The 25,725-nt window shown below is 35.6% G+C and overlaps 1 protein-coding gene across 2 annotated transcripts in view; it reads right to left on the bottom strand.

Moving 5' to 3' along the window:
* ADGRG6 (adhesion G protein-coupled receptor G6) overlaps positions 1–18,874 on the bottom strand; it is a 133,443-nt gene extending 114,569 nt beyond the window's left edge. For both annotated transcript variants that reach the window (XM_090279921.1, XM_090279922.1), the window contains exon 1: positions 18,775–18,874. In XM_090279921.1, the coding sequence (XP_090136047.1) occupies positions 18,775–18,874 (100 nt within the window). The remainder of the gene's footprint in view (positions 1–18,774) is intronic.
* Between the last annotated feature and the right edge of the window lie 6,851 nt (positions 18,875–25,725).

The following is a 25,725-nucleotide window of genomic DNA, read 5'->3' as shown; positions in this document are numbered from 1 at the left end:
TAAAATCGAATAGAATTATTTTGAAGAGACACTTTGAAAAAAAGCAAATATTCTTAACTCTTTCTCCTATTTCAATACTTGCATACTAACACTAACTCTCAGTCATCTATATGCATGCATATTTTACAAATATGGCATAGCTAATATTTAGTACTGATATTTTATTGTTCTAAATCCTATGTGTATTTCTACAGTGCAACTGTAGTCATCTGGAACCAATTCATAAAGTTACTTTGTAGTAATAGAATTTTAGGTGGTTCCTTGTTTTATTTTTCTACCATAGTATTAAATGAGCATGTTCATGTGTGAAGCCTTTATTTCTATTAAGTTATTCCTTTTAGTAAATCTCCCAGTAGTTAACCAGAAGGTACCATATCATCTTCCTGGGTGAATCCAATATGGACCATTTAAAAAAATTCAACATCTATATTTAAGTTCAGCAAAACAAATCCACCAATTATAAAAGATAAATCCTTTTTAAAATCTATAAATAGCCATTCAAATGAAAAACATATTAAATATACTGATGTGTTTAAAGCCCTAATTATATCATGTTTCTAAATAATTCATAATAAAGATTCCTCAATTTTACCAATATTTACAAGAATATGGCAAAGATGCAATAAATTCTGAGATATTTGGCCTTAAAAAGTCAAAAACACATGTTCAAAATGTACTAATTACTTATATTGCAAAAACGAAGTTCCTAGTTGGTTGTTTGGATTCTAGAATTATTTTTCCCGTGGAAATAACATTATAAAGTTCAGTTAAAATTCCAGGCCAACTCGTAACATAGCTAAAACAAAATTAACAGCAGCTCAGAATCCCAAATCCACTTAATATCCTAGAGCCTCAGCCCAAGGTTCTGCTAAGCTCTGAGCCTCAGGGGAGATGTAAAGAAGATGAAGGTGAGCTGCACAGAAGCACAGTCCCTCCCCTACTTTCCTGTGGAAGAGGAGAGGCAGGCAGGTTACAGTGGAGGACTTGCTGGGAGCACACGCTCACCACAGGGATAGTTCAGCCATGGAAACACAGGAAGGCATAAACTTCATGATACTGGCCCTTAAGCCATGGTGTTCTATTAAGCCCGGGGTTCCCATGCATGTCCCAACTTCTTTCTCAGTGCTGTATAATTTTGTGTGTGTCTCAATGGAGTCAAAATGAATAAAATTCAGAATGAGCCACTAGGGTTTGCAACATTTTGAATAATTCAAGTAAATCTGCTCCAGCTTGATAACTTTTTAGAAAATATGGTTGCATCTTCTCTGCTTTTTCACACCACAGCTTCTATGTCTTTCACATCAAAGCACAGTGGATAGGTTACTACAATCTCAAGTGTTTCCCTTTATATAGTGTGCTTTAATTCATTTGTATTGTAGCACCTATACTCTCTCAATTTTGAACAGAATCCCCCTCCCCCAAAAAAGAAGAAGATGAAGACATGCCCCCTACATTTTAGGCACTCATAATAAGGAAGGAAATAAAAACATTAATAATCACAAAATACAATTACAGCAACAAAACATCAAATAAGTACAAATTGTTATAAAATCTTAAAGAAATGGTAAATATTGACTATTTAGAAAATACTTTTTGTCCATTTCTACCTATAAAATGCTATTCAACAAGTAATTACATGAGTATATACACACATTAAAATTAAGAAATAAAATAAGTAAAATCTTTAAAAAATCTTTCAAGTAAAATGTTAAAAATATTTTTGAAAAGAAAGCTACCCATGTTACCAGCCTCATTTTAAATGCTCCCTACATGAAGAGACAGGGAAACACTTTATTAGGTAGCAAAGAAAGAGAAAAGAGATTTAGTTTGAGGAAATGGTATAAGAAAGGCTTAGAGGCAGGGAAGCCCATCAGATATCAGAGAAAAAGAGGTTTTCCAATTTGTTTATTTCTTACATCATGAGTAAGAAAACTCAGAAATAGCTTAGAAAATACTGGTTGAGGAGACATGGTGAAGACCTGTCAATCTGGAAAGCTGCACTTAATTCCCAAACTGAAAGCCCCTCAAGGTTCCTGAGCAAATACATAAGAAATGTTTCATATGAAAGTGGCTTATTACTAGCTTATAAGGACAGGCGACAACAGCATCAGTTTTCCTTATTATTACAAAAGTTGAGGCAAGAGGCAATAAGGGTCTGCATTAGAATGAAGAGCATTAAAAACAAAACAAAAAAACAAAAAAAAAACCCCAAGATATTCAAGAGATGCTACAAGATTTAGCAATGGCTCAGATCCAATTACATGAACCAATAAAATTATGAATGTAAATGGATATATAGGCTTATGAAACTTGGTTGAATGGTTGGGAAAGTTTTTATAAAGGTAAGAAAAATAGCTGACTGGTGGCAAAGCTCCTAAAAATAAGAATTCTATGTTCATATCACTTCAAGAGCAATCTCCCTTCATTGTAAAAAAAATCAGAACATCAAAACTAACAACCATTGATGACACATTCCGGGCATGACTTAGGCAAGAGAGACAGCACTGAGCTCCAATTAGCGGATCTAGCCTCAGAGAAAAGAACTTAACTCTTTTACAAAAAATTGGTATATAAATGTAAGTCTATGTCAAGTTCAAATAAAATGGTAAGGACTCCTGGCTCTAGCCTTGAGGAAGTAACAACTATTGTTAGCATTCCACTTCCAGCACCCACAAAAAATGTAAGCAAACAAAATATATGCTGCAACTGAACAAATCTCTGCTTTTTGAGAAAAAAAGACACACGTGAGTTGAGCCCCATATTTCTCTCTGATAGCACTTCTAAGCCATTGCACAGATAACTGGAGCGCAGAGTGAGTAGGGGCTTCACATAATAGAAGAGCCATAAAATTCTCCCTACTCTATTATCATAGAGTCTTGAACTCAAGACATCTATGCAATATATGAAGATTTTTAAGAAAATAAAATGCTGTCCTTTCAATAGCCACAGCTAATGGTGTTATAACTAGTAGCACAGCTCCTGCAGCAGAACATCTATGAAATCAGTTTAATTTTAAACTTGTATGAAACTCAGAAATGAGATCAGACTTTAAGATGACAGTTGAGTTTCACCTTTTTACAATATTTATTGAAGTTTGAAATTATACAATTTTTTACTGAATTTACGGAATTACACATAGTGCTTCCTCAAATTATCCATCCAATCAGAATACCTTCTTGCTTTCATGTGATGTTTTTGTATAATCTGTGCTTCATCTGGGACCTTAATATTAACAGTTGATGATTATGGGGCCCATTACCCTGCTTCCATCAATGGCCACATTTTCATTACACCCTTGTTGGGCAAATAGTGACCTTTATCCAGGGATGAAGACAGAGCAGGTGCTTCTTCAGAAATGAGACTGTCTTGACGGATGCTTTCAACCCATTATTCGCTCAAGTAAACCTCGCAAGTCGGTGACCAGAGCAGAACAAATAAGCCCTCAGAAACCATCCAGCAGGTGCCGAGTCTACTGGAGGTTGGAATTTTCAAGTGTTTGATTGAAATTTACTTTTTGGCCCATGCTTTATATTTGCTGAGCATCCAATTTACAAAAGGATTTGTGGAGTTCTTCACAAATACCACATGTTTGTGAAAAAAAGTACAAGTTGCTTTACAGTAAATGATAACATAAGCAGCTCTGTTAAGATAAAATGAACAGAAAAAAAAATGCTTACAATGATGACAACAAATGGAGTAGTTTTCCTGAGCCACTCATTTTATCTTTCATTTTTATTAATGGTAAGAAGCCAAAAACATCAATAAGACTCCAGTAATATCTTAATTAAAAAGCAAAATCCAACATATGTATGAAAAATATGACTAATAGGAAAAAATGATACAATGATCATTGCATGCATTTTTATTAAATGGAGGAAATGAGCTCTCAAGGATAAAAAGCTGCCAGGCAAATATTTAATAACTTGAACTTTTGAATGTGTATGGAGGCTAAAGAAGGGTCAGATGCAGGCTTACACTTGAGCTAGGCGAAAAATTTATATCATTTTTAGAAATTCCCCCTACTCACACACAAAAGAATACCCTTAAGTACTGAAAATATTTCAATAAGTGTAACTAAACCAAATGCAGTGAAACTGAATATTCTTTTCCAGCTGGCCAAAACCAAACAAAACCAAACAAAACCCAGGAAATACAAGAAAGAAGTTGTGTTTTAGAAGCAATTATTTAAATCTTGATATAGCTAGTAAAATCCTGATAGTTCTGGGGGCATTATAATACTATTTATTGTGTCCTAGAACTATAAACGGCATTTCCCAATTAGCTGAGATTTTTTTGGAAGTATAATTGACATCAAATAAGATGCACAGATTTCAAGTGTGCTGCCCAATGCATTTTGATAGACGTGTACACCCTTATGTAACTATATCCCAAACAAATTTTGGAACTTTTCCAACAACCTAGTGTATCTTACTGCATCTTCTTCCATTCAGTTGCTCCCTGGAGGCAACAACTATTCTGATCCCTATCATTACAGCTTAGTTTTGCCTATTCTAGAATTCCATATAAATGAAATCATACACTATGTACTATATGTCTTTTCCTTGTTCTATATGTTTTAGAGATCGCCATTCATGTTACTGCATATATCAGAAGTTCATTCCTTTTTTTTTTTTGCAGAGTAATGTTCTATTTTATCAGCATAACAAAATCTGTTTATCCATTTATATGTTGATGAACATTTGGATTTTTTCCAGTTTGGGGGCTATTATGAATAATAACATTATGGAAATATTATAGATATCCTTTTGTGGACAATTGTTTTTATTTCTTTTGAATAAATACCCAACAATATAAGTATTAAATCATATATTTTTAATGAACATCTACTTTTAAGAAGCTACTGAACTGTTTCCCAAGGTGACTGTATGATTTTTTTTGCTTGGCCCAGCAATGTACGGAACTGCCAGCTGTTCACCATTCTCACCAAAACTAGTTTTTCAGCCTCTTTAATTCTGGCAACCTAGCAGAGATGAAGTGGTCATTTCCAGTTCTCAGGTAGAGATTTGCACTATTGAATCAAGTTTCCTTATGAAAAAACTTAAACCACTAGAATTAAGGTTAGGAAATTTTATAAACATATACAACCAATGAGCATCGTATGTTTGCATTATATATATAGACACACACGTATATATAATCAAGGGGTATTATAATCATAACCTTACATAAAACTATAAAAACAATAATGTGTATGCATTGATTCTTTTTATATTGTTATGAAATCAATGTATACTTATTGTTGGAAACAAAGAGATGGTAAAAAAAATAAATAAATAAAAGGTTACCTGAATCTTAAGAACATAGAGATTTGCTATCTCATTGTATTCCTTTTATTCTGTTGGGATTTTTTGAAACTGAGATCATTCTTTAAAAAACCATGCTATTCATAGTGTGTCTTGCTCTTTTCAATTATATTTTACTCTTTATTCCATTTCACTACCCATTTGAAAGATAAATAAATTTAGGAATATGTGTACCATTTCACTATGTGAACATGCCATAACTTATCAAATCCCCTATTGCTCAATATTTAGGTTGTTTTTAATACTTAATTATTGTAACCATTTCTGCAATGAAATCCCTTTGTGTTGTTACCCACAGGCTCCTTCTGGTCAAAGAATTAAAAAAAAACTTGATAGACATTTTAAAACTTATTAGCTTTTTGAAAACCTACTACCTTGATATACATTAAATTTACAGAAAGAGAAAAATACAAAATAAACCAAATTCACAGGATCCTTGTTCAACTTACTGAAGAATTTCAAAGAGAGCTATGCCACATTCATCTACTGAAAAAATAAGAACTGAAGTCAATTTTTGATCAAGTGACAATTGGGCTATGCAGTCAGATAAATAGAAATCATCTCTCCAGTGTAACCACTTCTAACCATACTCAGCCTGATTTTGCCAGAAATAACTTCTAAAATAACAGGCAAACAGTTTTCACCATGTGTATTAACTGTCTCCTCCTACTTAAGAGTCCACAAGGAACAAAGCACACTGAGAAGGTATTTCTGACTGGAAGTGAACATCTTTGTGAAATTTTATTTCGGAGTCAGCATTTAACTCATTTATTCATGGACCAAGTTACTCAGAAAGTCAAGTAAGCAGCGGCATAGATATCAGACCAACTTTTCACTCATCATTAGTTCAGATGCATCAAAAGCTTCCTTGATGCGCTGGTATGTGCAGTTCAAGTTTAGAAAAAATCCAACATAGATTTAAACTATTTAACATATTTTTCAAAAGCACATTTTTCCTCTCAAACAATACAGGATTCACTTGAATATTTAACCTGAAATGGCCCATAATGCATTTTCTGATTTCATTTCTGACTAGGATTACTAAAATTTAAAACATTGGGAAGTAACTAGGGTTTCACCTTTGAAAAAATGAGAAGTTCTTTAATAATAAGGAAAATAAAATTACACATGATCAATTTTATTATTATATTTCAAATCTAACATTTTTCTTCCATATCAATAACAAAACAGGTTTAGTTTATATACGCTGCCCTAAGAGCTAAAAGACAAGTATTTTAACAAAGCCTGTTAAACTGTATGTTCTGGACAGAACAATTATTAAGTTGTAAATAACAGCACTAAATCTTTATAGCTTATATATCTCTGCTTCCCACAAATGGGAGCTTTAAATGTAAATTTGCCAAAAATCTCCAATTCAAAGTTGTTTTCAAAAACAGTTATAACAAGGATAAAGGTAACAGTTCAGCAAAGCCAGGCACACATAGTGGAAAGACAATAAAGATTAATCTTTCAGTTTCGCTTCAACCAACTACTTTGAAATAAATATCCTACTAGCTGTCATATAAAAATTTTTAAGATATGCTGGGAATATTAAAAAAGTATTCAAAAGGAAAGAAACAGGAATGGGAAATAGATCCCACTGGGAAAATCAGGATGCAAATCTTAGTTAAATGAGAAATGAAAAACAAGAAGTGATATAAGCTGTGAGGAAGTCAGAAGCAACTAAAGAACTAACTGAAGAATAGGAAAACCTTGGTGCCACAAGTATATTCTAGAAGTTGAATGTAAATAGACTAAACTCTAAATTAATAGTCATTTTTGTACCCAATTTTACCCTAAAACAAACTATGAAGACAGTGTTTTCTGTCCCCTTATTAACAAATATTATTGCAGAAAATATGTTCCATCTACTAAATATTTCTAAATAAAAGCCTTTGGAGAAGCTCAGATACTCAGATCTTTAGAAAACCATAACTTAATCGTCTACACACACAGACACACACGTTGATACTTTTCAATGAATCCCCAAAATAGAATGACCTATTTTTAAGGGTGGCAAGGTAATAAATCCAAATGTAGATCACTCTTTAAAGACATTCAGAAATGAAGAGAAAGACAAATGAAAATTTGCCTAGAAGAGCAAAAGCACTGAAGGGAAGTGGAAACTTTTTGTTAGTTTCGAAAAGGAATATTCGTTTCTTCTGAGTATGTTTGCAGGCTGAGCTGGGAAGGTATAAATGAAGATAAAATAATGGGGATATTTGTGGGGAAGATCTCTCCAGGGGAAAGGAGTGGGGAATAGCTGAAAAAGTTACAAAATAATCACTTTTTGATATTTTCAACAAAACTGGTTATTTTTTAACTGTACATTTTAATAGGGATGAGATTAGTTTGGCACTTTAAAAATTGTGTTTCCAGTCCTGGCTGGGTGGCTCAGTTGGTTGGAGCATAGTCCCATATATACAGGATGATATGTTTGATCCTGGTCAGGGCACATACCTAAGTTGTAGGTTTGATCCCCAGTCAGGGCATGTACAGGAGGCAACTGATGGACGTTTCTCACATCAATGTTTCTCTCTCTTTTTCTCTCTCTCTCTCGCTTGCTCTTTCTCTCTCCCCCTTTCTCTCCCCCCCACCCCCTCTCCCTCTCTAAAATCAATAATAAAAGAAAACCATATCCTCAGGTGAGGATTAAATGATACATAAATAAAATAAAATGTGTTTTCATGAGAAGCTCAGCCCTTGAAATAAGTAAAAATAAATCTACTATTCTGTTTATTTTATTAATTCAGAGTCACCATGTTCTTCTTTTAGCACAAATAATTATTGTAAAATTTTACAAAATGTCTGCTCTCAAATAGCTGGTCTTTAACAAAGATAGATTAACCCATTAGTTTTTAAAACTCAACATAGCACCTATGCAAAGTATAAATTTCTCCTCTTAAATAATTGAACACCCATGCCCAAATCCTAATTTTGCTTAGCAAAAATATATACACTCTTTAATTTCTATGCTCAATCAATATTTAACTGAGGTCCTACTGTTTGGCAGGTACTTGGTAGGGCATTACCAGGGTAGGGAGCAATGATGTTACATAAGTTTAGGACTGCCCGTGGGCAATGAGAATCTTCCAGGGAACTTAATCAGGGCAGAGGCAGGACTCCAACTGTGGCTTAACAGAAACTCTGGATGCAGGAATACGACTTGGGAGTGCATACAACACACCTGCTAGAGATGAGACTCAGCATCAGGAGTTATAAAGATCCAGAAGACATTTGAAATCTAAATTCAGCAGCCTTTGGTCACAACTAAACACGGGTCTGAGCAAGAAAGATGAGGCCTCAAGGGTGCCTGAAGTTCTATTAATATCTTTGCCCTGGCTGGTGTGGCTCCGTATCTTCAGCTCTTCAACATGTACATCAATGCTGTTGACCAATGAGGCAAGTAAGGCTAATGTTCTTGAGTCAAAATGGTATGATAGAGAAAAAGCATAAACTGCAGAGTCCATAAATAGAAGAAAAACAATTCTGTCACCGAGTTACCTATGACCCTAGGGAAGTTCCTAATGTCTGTTTCCTGCAGGACACATTTCAGAATGTGCTATCCTAAACTGCATTATAGCCAGTGGGGACATGTCTGTCTTGCCTCCTGGGCTGGAATTCCTCATCCAGTCTTGTAAGCATAGGTCTTTATAACATCCTCCCCATTCTGGCCTCCTGACGACCTGTCTTACTTCATTCTTTCTTCCTTTCTGCAGAGACCCTTTATTCTCATACAGGAAGTACAGGAAGCCCTCACTTAACATCATCAATAGCTTCTGTGGCTTTAAGCAAAAAAGTGTACAGCAAAACCAATTTTACCACAGGCTAATTGATGTAAACAAGAGCTAAGTTCCTATGGCATCTCACCAACATTATAACAAAATGACTTTAAAAGAAAATGACATTATGCTTGCTCTCTTTTCCCTTCCACAAAATCATTTTTAATGCATTTGCCCCCCCCCCCTTGCTGCCTAGATCGCCTGTCTCCATTTCCATGTTCTATCTTCTTGCTGTATATTAGCATCAGGGCTGATGCTCTGTGGGTACAAACCACTCCCACAGCTTGCATTAGCTTTTCCCCCCAATCTGACTGCAGGAAAACCTCTCCAAATGGCCAGTGCTGAAGCCATACCATTTGCCAGTTATTTTCTTTCATCACCCTTGCTAGAAGATGCAGTTTAGACATCACCTCCTCCATGAAAATTTTTCTGAGAGCTCTTGTTATCCCTGGATAACACCTTTACAATTCTATTAGGACCACATATCACAGTGCTTCCTATACATCTCATGTCGGTCATCCTGGCACTAAGGACCATGATTAGCTCTGAATAGCCAGGACTTTGAAAGGACGCTGATATATATGTGAAAAAAATATGATACACACACCATGCTCAAATATTAGTATGATGTTATTATGATATAACCTTAGCTTTTAAACGTGTCTAATAGTAGCCATACTAACTCTATGTTTTCTGTAATTTGTTTAGGTACTACAACGCTCTCACAAATGTTCAACTTACTTTAATAATATTGGGGAAAGGAAAAAGGCTCTGATTAAGGATACTTAACCCTTAGATCTGCTAGACTCACCCTGCTAAGGAAAATCTAAAGTCACAGAGGGAAAACTTGGAGAAAGCAATTTGACTCATTCACTGAATATTTACTGAAAACCTCTTCTGTGTCAGCACAATCATAGACAGCACTGTGCTTGTAAATAGACAATACCTTAAATATAAGAAAAGCCTGCATCATATAATGCTATATGTCAATGATATCTCAGTTTAAAAAAGAATTGGATGCAAATTTAGAGAGAACACTTATCTGAAACAGTTACTAAAAGAGGAAGACCTTTGTAGTGTGAGAGCGATACATGTAAGCAAGTCAGTTGATCAGAAATAACAAGAGTCCTAAATAAACACCAAGGAAAGTATCAGGACTTGCTGCACTGGAAGGAGAAAGTCCTGTGTCAATATAGCAGAGGCTCTGAGAGAAGAACCACAAACCTTGTTTTTTGAAATATTTGTTCCTCATCAGTATTATAATAGTATTTGTGGTCATGAACTTCCTATAAATAACAAGTTACCAGTCTAGTGCGAGATGTGATTGGCAGTCTAAGGAGAAAGCTAACATTGAGGATGAGCATGAGCCAGCCAGGGCACACCTGGTGTGTGCAGTCTGTGCGACAGAGTTCAGGCAGCGGTGGTGGCCACAATCTGCCGGACTTGGCAGGTGTACTTCTCTCTTAAAAAACCCAACGCTGAGGCAAAATCTCTCTCCAGGTCCAGTGTTTTCCTCTCTGGTACCCTTAATGAAGCCACTAAAATCACTATGACCAGAAAGCTCTAATCCTCTGCCTTAAAATGTTGTTCAGTAAAGCCAACAATAATCCAGCAAAACTGTCACTTATACTCATGAGGGGCCAATATCAATTGTGTTTATGCCATATTTCTGTGCATATATTTAAGGAAAAACATAAATGAAGGAAGGAAAACTGTGGATGTGTTTAAAGCAGGGATTAATATCCTCATTCAGAGTATTTTCTTGTCTCTTTCAGATCTGCATTTTACTTTAACAATATTCTTTAAAGCTTTGACCAGGTAAAGACTCTTCTAAAAAAGATTCTTCTATTCAAGGATTTGGAAAAATTATGAGCATTAGTTCATTCTTGTAGCTTTGTTCAGATCAGTAATAGTGATTAGTATAATGTTAAAGAGGAAAAAATCTGAATTTTAAGCATGTTGACACAGCCCACTACCTACACTCTAGTGTGAACATTCACTTTATGCAAACTAGTAATGCCAAGCTTGGAGCAGGATATTAGCAAGGGGTTTCTCTTCTGACTCTCAACAGTTGATTTATTGAAGAAAATGTTAAAAAAAATTTTAAGTGTATCATTTTTTAAACCACAGATTTAGAATGAAGCTGGTTTAGGAATGACCAAGATATTTTGACATGTAGTGCATTATAATTTAAACTATTTTCCAAAGAAAGGAGCTTATCTAAAATTATTAATTGGCTATATTTTAAATAAAGATAATTAGTCTTAAACATAGAAATATGGTGGCAACATAGTTCCCATTGGACTACTTGATTCCTTTTCTAAAAAACTGTTGTTGTTTTGGAGTATGGTTAAAAAGGTTAATCGGAACGGGTGATAGCCACCACCCATACGCTGACAAATGACCTTGTTTTCCTTTCAGGTATTTAAGCGTCTTAGTTCACTGGAGGAGAAAGAATATTTTTAACATTGTGACTTCATGCTCATTGTGGGATTAATATGTTTTCTCATCTAACCTCCATACTGTCCTCCCCTGCTGCCCCACCCTGTAAAATAGATTTACTCATTAAAACTAAAATAAGTTATTTTTTCCTTTTGGGGGGTTCTTTTCCATTTTGTTATTTTCCACATTCTTTACTTACTGAATACTATGATTACTGCGATCTTAGAATGGTGACAAAGAGCATGTATTCTGCTTGCTGAAACAAAAGCGAAATTCCTTGAAGAATTATTAATTTGGAAATGGCAGAAAATGTTGTACCTGCCAAAGTCTAGAGTTCCTCAGGTTTATCCTGTCCAAGAAAGTTATCAGCCCTAGCTCTAATTCAGTATAAAAATTACCTGCTAAAGTTGAAAGAAAATGCATAAAGAAGAAACTTTAAGGTAAAACTTTTGAGGCAAAAGAGATACAATATGGCATATATATATATATATATATATATATATATATATATATATATATATATATATATATACACATACATATATATCGGAGAAGGAAAACTCTGACTCCAAAAAACCTCCGCTGCCTTGCGGTATACCTCTTCAGGGAAAGGCTAAGGGAGTAAACCCCGACAGAAAACCCGGAGCCGGAGTCCCTAAGGCGGTTTGACGTTGTAGTCAACACCGGCAACTCCTGCGGCGCACCTGAACCCAAGCTGTATTGACTCCGTCTTTCCCTTGGACCCTTCAGCTGCGAAGAGAGGGGGGGTCTGCTGCATGGGCAACAGCAGACCCTCCATATCACCCTGCCCAGGCTCTGTAGCTTCAGCTTCACTGGAGAGGACACTCCAGCGTTGATTCAACACGGGAGGAGACAGATACCGTGTCACTCCCGAGTCGGACTGCACAACCATTCTCGGCGGTGCAGATAGACTCTTAAGAAGCTACACCATCGTCTCTCGAGACGGACGGCTGCCGACGACATATATATGTATATGTGTATATATATAACAGACTATATAACACACACACACTCACTCTATGATTTAACTGTAGGCTGAGGAAGCCTTCAGGGTTTTTAATCAACTTCCTCTTCATTATTAAGATTCCTTTTTCCTGTCCTGAGTCCAGGGATGAGGAGGAATTTGAAGGACAGCTGTTCTATTTTCTGGCAACCAATTACTAGGAGAGTCATTTGGTCCTTGAAGCACCGACCCAGTCATCCTCTCCCTGCTTTCTGAGGTACTTGGAACAAGGCCGTGACCCCCAAACGGCCACTTTTCGAATCATCCAGAGACCACTCTCTTATTCCTACTGACTTCGCTACTCCAAAGTAAATAGGCTGTTTCTCTAATATTTTTTTTTTTATTCAGCAGGATTTTTATTCTTAAAAAAGAAAAACAAATGTTTACACCAAAGCAAAAAGGTTGTGGCTGACGTAAAGGATGTGCCTCAGCCTGCCCACCCCCAGAGGTTTCACAGACACGCAGAGACAGACACGCTTGGAGACATTCCTCAGATTGCTCAGGGCCCACGATCGTGCAGATCCACCTGTCGGGTCCACCTGCCGGATCCACCTGCCAGATCCGCGCTGTTGTGACCTCTGTACAGCTTGACCACCACACCGGAGACAAGTGTGCCTCTTTGACGACACCCTCTCTTCCTAACCCCCTCAGAGGGTATCAGCTTCAGCTACACCCCCATCATACAGCTTAGTCCCTTGAAAGTAGCACTATGGTGACAAGATCAAGTCACCCGTAATCCACTTTTATGTAATTGTGTTGATGACACCAGTGTAGGGTTTCATATTTACCTACATCAAATGCAGACCATCTCAAAGGTATATGAAGGAACTTATTGGGGAAGTCACCCCAAAGAATCTTTTGTATACAACTTCCTGGGATTTGTTTATTTAATTGTGCTGGCTCATCTACTCTGAAGAGCAGAATGAAGCAATAGCCCTTCAGCTAACAGCTTCACAGGGTACAATTTGGAGTACTCAGACCCTGACTGAAAAACATGATTGTTATATATTACAATTTTCCATTAGTCAGTTGTTAATTCTGGCTCTTTTCCTCTATAAGAATAGTCTGCATAATTATCTCATTTTTGACCTTTCAGATACATGCATTTAGTCATTTTAAGCACACATTAAAACTTAAATGGCTAAAAAAAAAAAAAAAACTGGGATATTTATAAAAGGATAAGTTTTTATGCATTTGAAAACCCTTCCATCAAATATAAACATATGTATAAAATGATATGTCTAAGAATACAGACTGCAGTGTAATTGATACTACAGAATTAACTGTCCATTCTGTAAGAGAGAAAAACGAACACGCAAACCAAAAGAAACACAAGATTTCTTTTGCCCAATCACTTACTTGTTTTCCAGAACTGTGCTGTGCTCTGGGCTAGACAGCTCACAATTCAAGCCAGATTGTACTTTCAGAAACACTTCCCCTTTTAGTTATGTATCAGAGCTATCAGAATAACACTGAGCTTTACAATAATCTGCTGATATCATCACTTTTCAGGAGAAAAGGGAGGTTCCTCCCCTCAGTGCTCATGAGTAAGGTTATCTGTGTGGAAACAGGCTCCTGGTTGCTTAGGAATTCATTGGCTCTTGCCTGTGTGTTTCCCACTCTACTTGAAGCCATAACCTCTGTCTGCTTGAGATACCATCATTCATCTTCAGAGTCCTGGAGTGTCCTGCTACATAAAGAGTTTATTATTTGAAACACCTTTCAGACATTCTTATCAAGTGAAGAAAGAGCCAGAGCAATGGTTCGGTGACTAACAGAAACGTGTAATATTCATAGATTTCAACAGTCTCTGGCCAGTTTTTTAACATAGCTTCTTCTTCTTTTTAACCAAAGAATTCCTTTTTCTTTTCTTTTTTTTTGTTGTTGTTATCCAAAGTGCTAAAGTAACATATGTTCACTGTAACAAGGCAAATAATTCAGAGTTGTATCAAGTCCCATTGACTTCCTCCTTCTCACTCCAACCCTGAGCCTCAGGGACCTACCCCATTTTATGCCCCTGAGATAACCTGTTTTAGTAATAGGTTTATACAGTCTTATTCAAGCATATATATATATATATATATATATATATATATATATATATATATACATACACATAACCTATGTCAGTTTTGTAATACATACACATAACCTATGTCAGTTTTGTAATACAACCTATCACAAACCTGGGATAATCTCATGATTCTGAAATTGCTTTAAATTTAACATCATCATAAACATCTTTCCAAGCTAATATACCCAATTTGACTACATTGTTTTTGAATGGCTGCACAATATATCACGCTATTAATGTAAAAAAAAAAAGAAGTTATATAAGCATTTCCTTGACAATAAAAAGTTAGTGTTTAGCAATTGCTTGTTCTTACAATGTTACAGTTAAAATACCAGCACATATTTTTCTGTATATTTATTATGTTTTTTACTTCTATGGGACAGATGCCTACATGTGAGAGTGGTGTCGAAGAGAATACACATTCTTACTTTTTCAAAAATGCTGCCCAGTTATTTTACCAGACAACGGAAGCAACAGTGTTAATGTGTGCCCTTTCCCCAGCAACTTTGATAATACTAGATCTTATGAACTTTTCCAAATATTGTCACGCTAGTGGATAAAACACAATCAGGTTTTGTAATTTGCACTTCTATGGGACCAGCTAAAATATTCAGCTGTTACTTTATTGTAGCTTTTATTAAAAGTTACATTCATCACTTGTCAACAGGTACCACATTCTTTTTCTACATTTCTTTTTAAAATCCTGAAGGATACAAACCTTGTATATCATTTTCTTTGTACATGCCCTATGAAAGTAAAAATGTTAACTTACCTACTAGGAGAGTTAATGCTGCAATTCTGTTATATGAATTAAACTATGGATAGCTTCCAAATTTTATAAATTTTTAATCATCTGAACTAAGTATCAATCTTAGCAATCATAAAAGGTTTTGCCAACCCTCCAATCTAGCTATCAAAGTCAAATTAACAAAACAGTATCAAGAGAGCAACCAAAATCTGTAGACTATCACTAAAGGACAATATGATACTGGTAATGGGGCTCTTCTGAATTGGGGGATAGGAAGGCTTATCAAAGGTGATAATAATTAAGATCTGAGTATCAAAAAAGAACCACGTATGTGTAGATTAGGGAGAAAAGAGTATTAGAAGGCATGGTTAAGGAGTAGAAAGGCCAATGTGTCTAGAAAATCATGAGGGTGGAGAGAAGAGTAGGATAATAGGATGGACTGTAATGAGAGATAAGAGGTAGGAATCAAGAATCATGTTCACACATGTGAAGTTCGAAGACTATTATATATTGAAGTGTAGATGAAGTTAAGTAACGCAAGAGTTGGCTCCGGGGTCCAGGAAGGGACCAGGACTAACAATATGGATTTACCATATACTGACATCAAGATGTCATTTAAACAGATTTTTAAAAAAATTTATTTATTGATTATGAGAGAGAGAGAGAGAGATCAATTTGTTGTTCTACTTATTATACATTCATTGGATGATTCTTGTATGTGCCCTGACCAGAAATTGAACCCACAACCTTAGCATATGGGGATAATGCTCTAACCAACTGAGCTATCTGGCCAGGGCCAAGATGTCATTTAAAGCCAGTAGGCTCAATAAGATCACCTAGGATCATCCGGAGAAATGAAAACAGCCAAAGAGGGCATATATAGAGACTTGCCATGCCACTTAAATACTAAATTGTTCTTGAAAATATAGTGGTGTTACACTATGATTTAAAGATAGAAATTTAAAAATTAGATATACCTAAATTTTTAATATGCAATATGTTAACTGTACTGAGTTACTTATAAGGCAACAATTTTATATTAACATTGTAATAAAGACCTTTAATAACTTTGTTTTTGGAGTTCAGATATTTATGTGAGATGGTGACATTTTAAGTGAATCATGTTTTCAGAGAGACAGATACAAAACTTTCTGGCTTCATCAGTAAACATAGTAACTATCAGTCACAAAGCCTTACTTCATGGTGCACAGGTAGTGTTGGGCAATGAAAGAAAATTTTTAGAAAAGTTTATTGTGTGAAACAGTAACTTAAAAACATATTGAAATACTTTGATTCTTATGACCTTGAGAATGAATGCATTCTTAAATTTGACACCCTTGGTGCTTTCTCTAGTCTCTCATCCTAGTCTCAGCACAGTTGACTCTTTTTAATTAGTCTAAAATATCAAGGGGGACCCAAAAACAACCAGTATTATCTTCTGGAGGACGGGCCCCTGGAAGTACAGGCTTTCCCTGCTAGGTGAGTGTTCTAGAAACCCATCTGTATCAGTGCACCAGCTGGCGTTGTTGTGAGAGGCTGCATTCAGCTTTAGTAAATTTTTTTGAAGACTCTGTCAATGCATTTGCCCATTTTACGATGGGTGATTTACGAGCACACCTGCCCACAATGCACTGAGTGTTCAGCAGCTTTTCACCAAAAAATGGGCATGAGACCCATGCTCCACCCACCCTATTCACTGAGCAGAAAAAAGTTCTCAAAAGGAAACATCTTGCCTATTTGGAAGAAGTGAAAGAAAGAAACAGCAGAAGCACTAAGGGCATCAAAATCAAGGAATTCAAAAACTGTTTTGAGCAGTGGAAAAAAAATCTCGATATGTGTATTGCATCAAATGGAGGGTACTTGGGAGGTGACTGAAGTTTAAACATGTAAGAATAAATACACAATTTTTTATAAATTTGGGCGGTCCCCCCTCATATGTGTTTGATTTCATTTATTCAAACCATTAAAATAATGTGCATATATCAATTAAAATGTTGACATCTAAAATTAAAAAATCACATTTACAGCTTGAAGAACCCTTAAAAATTTACAAATGCCATGACCTAACAAAAATGAAATTGAACAGACCACAACTAATTTTAATCTCATAAATTTTGTTATATCATGTGGTCCTCAGAGTATCACTTTTGAAAGTTAAGAAATTGTTCAACATTGTACAACCAAAAAAAATCCAATGTATATGTAATTTTCAGATCCCTTTACAAGTTGGTTTCCTCTTACTGGCAATAAAAGTAACAAAAAGAATGACTTTATAATCCAATTGAAACAAATATGCAAAGAAATCTACTCAAAGATCAGTTTTGTTTTGAAGCCATTAAACAAGAGCAAGGGATTTTCCAAGTAGCTGAAACTCTTAAAAATTACCTGATGGCTTGGAAAAACAGTATTTATATATTAAATATGAGTTATATTTATTGATCAATAAACAAGCAGTTTTTGCAATCTATTTCCATGATTCATTAAACGTGTTATTTATAATAACATAGAGATATATTATAAATATGGAATGTATAAAATGTTGGTTAAATTCCAAGTAATAAATACATAAAGTTTCATGAGTAATGATTTCATTCTAAAGGAAAACATAAATTGAATAAATAAAGCAGTAAGAATGAATAAAATAAAATGAACTTAAGAAAAATGCAGTTTTCTAAGTAACAAAACCATATAAATAAAGAAACAGTTTACTGTTAAACATTTACACTCTTCAGGTTCTGATTGGCTTATTCATATAATTAGCTGTTTATGGAAAATTTAGCTTTCAACAAAGCTAAAAGAATGCTTCAAATTTCAGGAAAACAATGGTAATTGCGAAATTAAACATTTAAATTACAAAAATAATGCAATTAAAATTAACTTTCTAATATCATTTTAAACTTCATAGTCTAAAGTCTTAACTTCCAATCCCTGTCTTATACATGGCAATAAAATCAAAATAAATAAAAATAGCAAAGTCTATACTTTACTTTCTAGAAATAAGTATATAAAAACTTGAAAAGGGAAAATGAAGCACTGCATATTTTTTCCATAGTGAAATAACAGCTAGTGCATTTTTAGTATCAGATATGTAGCTATCTGATCACTCAACATGAGCTGGATAAATAAACAAAGCTAAAAGAAATGCAGCAAACATTAAAGAAATAACTCATTAGAAAATAGAACAATGATCAAAGTGACAGTATTCACACAGAATTCAGAGAGGATGAGAGACCATGGACAGAAAAAGCCGCCAAGGACAGAAACAAGAGAAGAACGGCAACAAATAAAGTTGGGCTTATGTACACAAATAGCACACCTAATCGGAAGACAATGTAATCATTATTCAGTTGAGGGCTCCAAATAGAAAAAGTGTGACTTACCTGAGTGAGGAACACAGACAATAAATACAGCAAATAAGAACAAGAGGGAACTTGGCTTCCACTTCCAGTGACAGCTCCACATCCGACCCCGGTGAAACATCCTGCAGTGGAGGAAGGCAACTGTCAGAACACTCAGAAGTCAATAAAGCATTAGGACAATAGTAGTCAATATATCGGCTTCCAGCAGGAGCTGGAAAATAGAAACCTATGTCAGTCTTGCTTCTAAATAAAAGCAATGAACTGATCACCTCCTTTAGACCAATTAGGCAAAAGAAAAAAATCCACTTATTTTATTTGCTACTTGGTGGCACCTTCCTTATCAGAGAAATTATAATAGCTAATCTCCACATGAAGATGGGGAAATATTCATGTAATTCAAGAAAAAGATAATTTATTTTAAAAATGGCCTTGGCTGGTGTGGCTCAATGGACTGAGTACCAGCCTGCAAACAGAAAGGTCGCCGGTTCCATTCCCTCTCAGGGCACATGCCTGGGTTGTAGGCCAGGTCCCCAGTTGGGGGCTCACAAGAGGCAACTGACTGATGATGTATCTTTCACACATTGATGTTTCTCTTCCTCTTTCTCCCTCCCTTCCCCTCTCTGAAAATAAATAAAATCTTTTTTTTAAAAAAAAGCAATTTCAGCTTTTTTAGCATCCCCAATCACATGTCCACCTGGGGAACAAGAGGATAATTATATCAACATTCTCTATAATCTCTCAGAAGTTTAGACTTTAAGGAAAATTTTCATTTTATAACGTCTGCTGCTTCACAAATGGAGATAATTAAAATTAAATTAAATTGCCCCTAAAAATGAAGCATTAACATCCTAAGAGATTAACTTATTTATCTAGTTAGCAACATTTTTATTCGGCTAATAAACACCAAATGTTATAGAAACTAGTAAACGACAGTAGATGGATGGGTGGTGCTTTGAAAACTCTGAAATAATTCTCTGTATAATTAACAGTCTAGTCTTTAAACTCAAAATTATACTTAATAATGAGTTAGACAGGAACAGCCCTATTATCTTGGCTCAAGACAGTGGTTTGATACCTTTCATTGACTCAGCTCCACCAAAAGAGACAGGCCAGTGAAGGAGGCAGCAAGTATACAAGTCAGTCACCAAAAGGGACCCTAAATGGGCTTGTCACAAGAGAGTCGTGAAGCAGGAGTATAGGTAAGTAGCAGTAAGAAATCTCCAGATCTTAAATCCCCAAGGGGAGTTAGTTACTTTGGTTATAAGTGGTAATTGAGAGTCATTTTACTTCTAAAAAGAGGGGCAACTAATGAGATACTTCAGGGTCACAGTACAGTTGACCCTTGAACAACCCAGGGGTTAGGGGTGCTGCTTGCTGTGCAGTCAAAAACACGTGCATACCTTATAAGCCCCCCAAAACTGAACTATAGCTGTCTCTTAGCATCCTAGGGATTGATTCTGGGACCTTGCGAGGGTACCAAAGCACAGAGATGCTCAAGTTCCCTATAGAAACTGGTGTGGAACAATGCATACAGTCGGCCTTCTGCAGCCTCAGACTCCTAGCTTCAGACCGAAAATACTGTTTTTGACCTAAAGTTGGTTGAATCCTCAGATGGGAAACCCAGGGATACAAAGGACCAACTGTATATATTTATCCACCTTCCTCCCTAAACCCCCTCCCCCCCAAAAAAAATCAGCGTGTAAAAGTACACTCAAGCAGTTCAAACCCATGTTGTTCAAGGGTCAACTATAATAAGTTCTTTACCAGAAGCTGGAGTAAAATATAGAATACTAAACAGAATACTAGGAAAGTGGGAAGAGGAATCCTCAAACAAAAACAGACATCCAATGATTCGTGCACTTGACGCAAGCCTGCATTTTCAATCTGTATGTTCCTGCTAGAGACCACCTAAGTAGCAAAGAGCACATCAGACTGACCTGGGTTTGCTACTTAGTAACTCTGTAACCCTTGGGAAATTTACTTGACCACCTTGTACCTCTTATTTTTCACCTGTAAATTAGGAACAGCAATGGAATCTAGTCCACAGAGTTGCTGAATGATTAAATCAGACCATGTGTTTCACCAACAGTGACTGACACTCAGTAAGCACTCAGTAAATATTAGTTATTATTATTACCATCATCCCAGGCATCCTAATATAAGTGTGGTTATTCTGTCAACAGTGAAATCAAAAGAAAAGACTTAAACAAGAATGAACAATAGGATTAATGTCATACACTGACATCAATGAACTGACTTGTGGCCACTTCTGGGATCACCTGGGAACAGAAATATAATATATTATTCATTCAGCCATGAATACAAAAATTTCAAGTAGTGTCTAATATTTATACCATGTTTTTATATTCCCCAAACTAGAAGTTCCAGCATCATGCAGCTCCAAATGCACATTCTAAACTAGGGTAAGGTCTGAAGATATATGTTTGTATGAAAGGTATGTCAAATACATCCACCCAAAATATTTGAAATTAAGAGCAGTGTTACTGTTTATGACATGCAATCTGGTATAGCAAGTCATCATAAAAATAATGAATGTGAACTCCGAAATAGCACAGAGTTATGTCCTGAAGCCTCTATTTACTGTGTAGTTTGGGAGGCAGAACTCTGAGACTGTTTCCTCTTCTGTAAATAAAATATTATCCAGGAAAAGGGACTTGAGATAACACTGCATGGCACATAGTAAGGGCTTTAAAAGAGGTAAATGATAAAATTCTGTCACATGGCAAGTTGACTCATTTGGATGAATGTGTCCCTTTCCCATTGATGCTGGATGAATGAAGAGCTTCCCATGTATGCTGACGATGAATGAGTGTGTTCCTAAAACAAAAGCACAATTATATACTCAAAAAAGTTTAGATCTGGGAGGACCAAAGATGAAGTCTAACCTCATTTCACAAAGGAGGAAACTCAAGCCCTGAGAAATAAAGCAGCAGACCAATCAAACTGGCTTGCCAGCCTTACAGATATTACCCAAAGGGAGAATGAGCCCAAGAGAACACCCAGGTTCTTAATCTTTGTGGCACACGAAAATTCTCCTCTATTGATCAGTGACTAATGGCTCCCTTTTAAGTTCACATGCTCTCTAAACAGTGTTCAGTGAATTACATTCACTAGCTTGGCAATGCTCAGTACTGTTTATTTCATGGGCTCAAACAACTTTCTGGAACTCTAAGAGGTTCTGACATTTATGGATTCCATATCCAAACCTGAGGCTGTTTTACAAAAGCTGCCTGCAATCAATCCGTTCGGACTACCGAGGGCTTGATGCATTCCAGGTCTGAGACTCCATTGCTTTGCACAGAAAACGGACGCAGGACAGGGCAAGCACTTGCAACCAAACATAAACCATATGACACGCCAACTTTCATCCACTTTACTGTTTACTGAAGAACAGAAACAAATAAATTAAGAATAGAACAGAGGAAGGAAAGCACTGTGTGTCTTCTCAGGGGATCACTCAGCAAAGACACATGCCTGAGATTTAAACAACTTTCTCACAAGAATGGAAAATCCTGAACAGGGTTACTAGGGTTCCAAACAAGAACTACAAAAAAACATAGTACAGTCTTGTGTCACTTGGGTTGTGGCCTCCAAGTTCTATTGAAGGGAGCAAGAATATTTTTCAGTAAAAGAATCACAGACTTTATAATCTGAAAAGAATCTAAAAATTACACAATAAAGCCTATCATCTCACAGGTGAAAGAACGATGATGCTAAACCACTTGCCCAAGAGCATATAATCCGTGGTGACAGAGCCAAAAGACGCCCCCACTCCCGCTTGTCACCTGGCTTCCAACTCACGTGTCTGTTTAAGAACCAAGCTACCTTGATTGCAAATTCACTTCTCCTTTTCAATCTGTATAGACTACAAAATACAATATGCTTGAGTCCTGTCTCAGGAAGCTTGCAAACTTAGCCCTTTGAGAGGAACTGTTTTAAATATGAGTATAACTCTTTGAGGATATGATTTAATCCAAATGCATCACTGAAATAATCTAAAAAAAGACTACCACCTTTCACCCCTTTGCTCCTAACTGTTCCCCTAAATGTCACAGTTGAGAGAGAAATTAGTGAAGAAATTTAGAAATTGGTGGAGAAATAATTGATATGCTACTAGTTCTATTAATACCAACAATAATTAGAATTAACTTCATCCCCCACATCTCAACAGTAAACCCTTTCACAAAGGGGCATGAGGGACAGCACAAAGTGTACCTTAAATCTTCCAGAGTGAAAAAAATGGTAATCTAGTTTACTCAAGTCTGCTTATAACTGTATTTCTTCTTCTAGTTAAAGATCATGTTCCTAAGCCCAAGCAATGAATGAAAAAGTAAAGAGCTATTCTGTTACTCAAGTTCTTTTATTATGTTGGGATCATCTTGCTTCAAAAGGTAGAAAGGTTTATTCTTCAAGTATGCACAAATCTTGACCCTTACTTGAGCTGTAACACGCGTAACTGGCTTGTACCATAGATGGAAATAAAAGGAAACCTTAATACACACACACACACACACACGCACACAGGAATACATGTAGTTATGATATCATGCTAGAGTTTTGCAAATGTTACCAATGGGAGAAACTGGGTCAAGGGTACCCAGAATCTCTCTACAAATATCTCGATGAAATTTTCAATTAAAAAAGTAAATCCCAAATCTCTGATGTATGTAACTTACTCTCATATGTTTCAGGAAAAAAAAGTGTGTGTGTGTTTGTGTGTGTGTGTGTGTAAGTGAAGAAGAGAAGGAAAACGATAAAATAAATGATGTAAGTATTTATAATAAGTGATTCTGTATAAGAGCATACAGGTGTTCACTGTACCTTTCTTGCAAGTTTTCTGCAGGTTTAAACTATTTCTAGATAAAGTTAAATACACACATATGCATTTACACTGAAGTGTATCAATGTTTATCTTATGACACACTCATCATTATCGAGTGTTATTGCTTTAATCAATGCCAGTTTGAGAGAAGAAGTAGTGTCTCATCTGGATTCCCTTTATTTGGATTGGCAAGTTCAAGTTGTTTGTGTAGTGTTCTACTAAAATACAAATGTTTTTCTTACTGATTTGTGATTTACCAATTCTATACTAAATATGTTAAACCTTTGTCATTCTTGCTATGGATGTTTTAAATACGGTAATCCGGAAGGAATCTTGATTTCCTTGAGGAAAACTGAATACTTCCATCCTGAGTAATGTTATAAAAGGAAGTAGGATGATACTCAGGTAGCCACACTCAAGTTTTATTGGCATTTTTAGTTACAATTGAAATGTCCTTTAAATTTTATCACCTCAGTATGCATCCAATATAATGTAGTAATATCATACAATTAAAAATGAAAATGGAAAGATAAGTTTTTGCCCAAGCATGCCACACACATTGAACATCTTCTTCTATTTAGTCTAAAGTCTAAATAGTCTTTAGAAGCTTCTAATCATCCCATTAAAAATATAAACTCTGGAAGATATGGGCAGTTAAAAAAAAGGGTCAGGTTTTAGGAAGAAGTTGTAAGTTTATTTTTAACATATAAACTGATTCTCTTTCAAATCATCATTTCCAGAAATCAGAGTTACATGTTCAGTTAGGCTGTAAAACTACAAGCTTCTAATATTTCCCATAAGCCAAGAGACAATAGCTTCATTCACCATTCACATTGGAAAAGCACAATGTCATGTAATTTATATAAGCCATAAATGGAACAGTAGCTTCATGCAGCCTGAGACCAATTAATGCAAGTCTTGTGAAACTTACTACATTTCTTAGGGTATGAAAAACATGTAGTCACTACAAGTCCAAAATATATTTGTAAGTCTGTAATTTCAGAACTTGAGTGTAATGATATATACTCCTCCACATGTAGTAATCAGAAAATATACTTAGTTTGTATACTTGAATGTATTAAAATTTAAAACATAGCTTAGTTCCTTATTTTACTTTTTTTCAAGAAGACAGTAGAAATATTTACCTTGCAAAGATTGGTGTTATTTCCACATAGCCTAACACAGTAATGTCTAAAAAGAATCAGAACATCTTAAACCATTCCATATGAATTATAAACAGAAAAATGAAAAACAAAACAAAACAGTTATTATCTGGCAAGAAATGGAACAACTTTTAGCCATAAAGCTCTATATAGAACTCAAATCAGGGTAATAGCTCTATATTTTAAATGATTATTCATGCTTTCACTCTATAATGATATTACATTTTTAAATCATGTGCAAATTCAAATGAATTATATAACTTAATCACATAATCTGAATATTTTCCCATTGCCTGTTGACCATTTTTACATCTTTTATTTTAAAAATTGGTGTATTCATAGTTTGTCTTTGTGTGTAACATGCTTTTCCCCCCATAACCCCTACATTACCTAGGAAAGCCGAATGTATCTACTGCTAAAAATCCTACTATATTTTCAGGAAAAAACTGAAGTTTAAAACAAACTCACAGTCATTAAAAATGCATCCCCTTTATATGAGAACAACTCTTATATGAGACTGTCGGCTGTATCCTAAAATAAATTATTTCAGGCCATACCTTGATGACTCCACTGCATAAACTTTAAAGCTCACAGGTGTGGAATTACTTCACATGCGGTCTTAATAAAAGTAAGTGGTTCCTTTCTAATTCTACTGGTCACTGGCAGGAACAGAGCTACAGAGTAGTGGGCTTGTGGGCGTTACTCTAGTACACAAATGTGCACTAGGGGCTTGGGAAAGTGAAGGAGCAAAGAAGGGAGAGACAGAGCCTGAGGGGTATATCTTTTCCCAGGGAGTACATGAAAGAGGACATTTAAGTGGAAATAAATAAGGATCCAGTAGTTGGGGGCGGGAGGGTGACTATCAATTTCTAGAAACTCTTGTGTATTAGTCAGTGGAAAGGAGAAAAATGTCCACCAGGGTGTCTGCCCAAGATTAAATAAAACACCAGAGGTAAAATTACATAT

This window comes from Furipterus horrens, unplaced genomic scaffold (genome assembly GCF_987537825.1).
Source record: "Furipterus horrens unplaced genomic scaffold, mFurHor1.1.pri manual_scaffold_6, whole genome shotgun sequence".
Classification (NCBI taxonomy): Eukaryota; Metazoa; Chordata; class Mammalia; order Chiroptera; family Furipteridae; genus Furipterus; species Furipterus horrens.
This window is presented reverse-complemented; position numbering and strand designations above follow the sequence as displayed.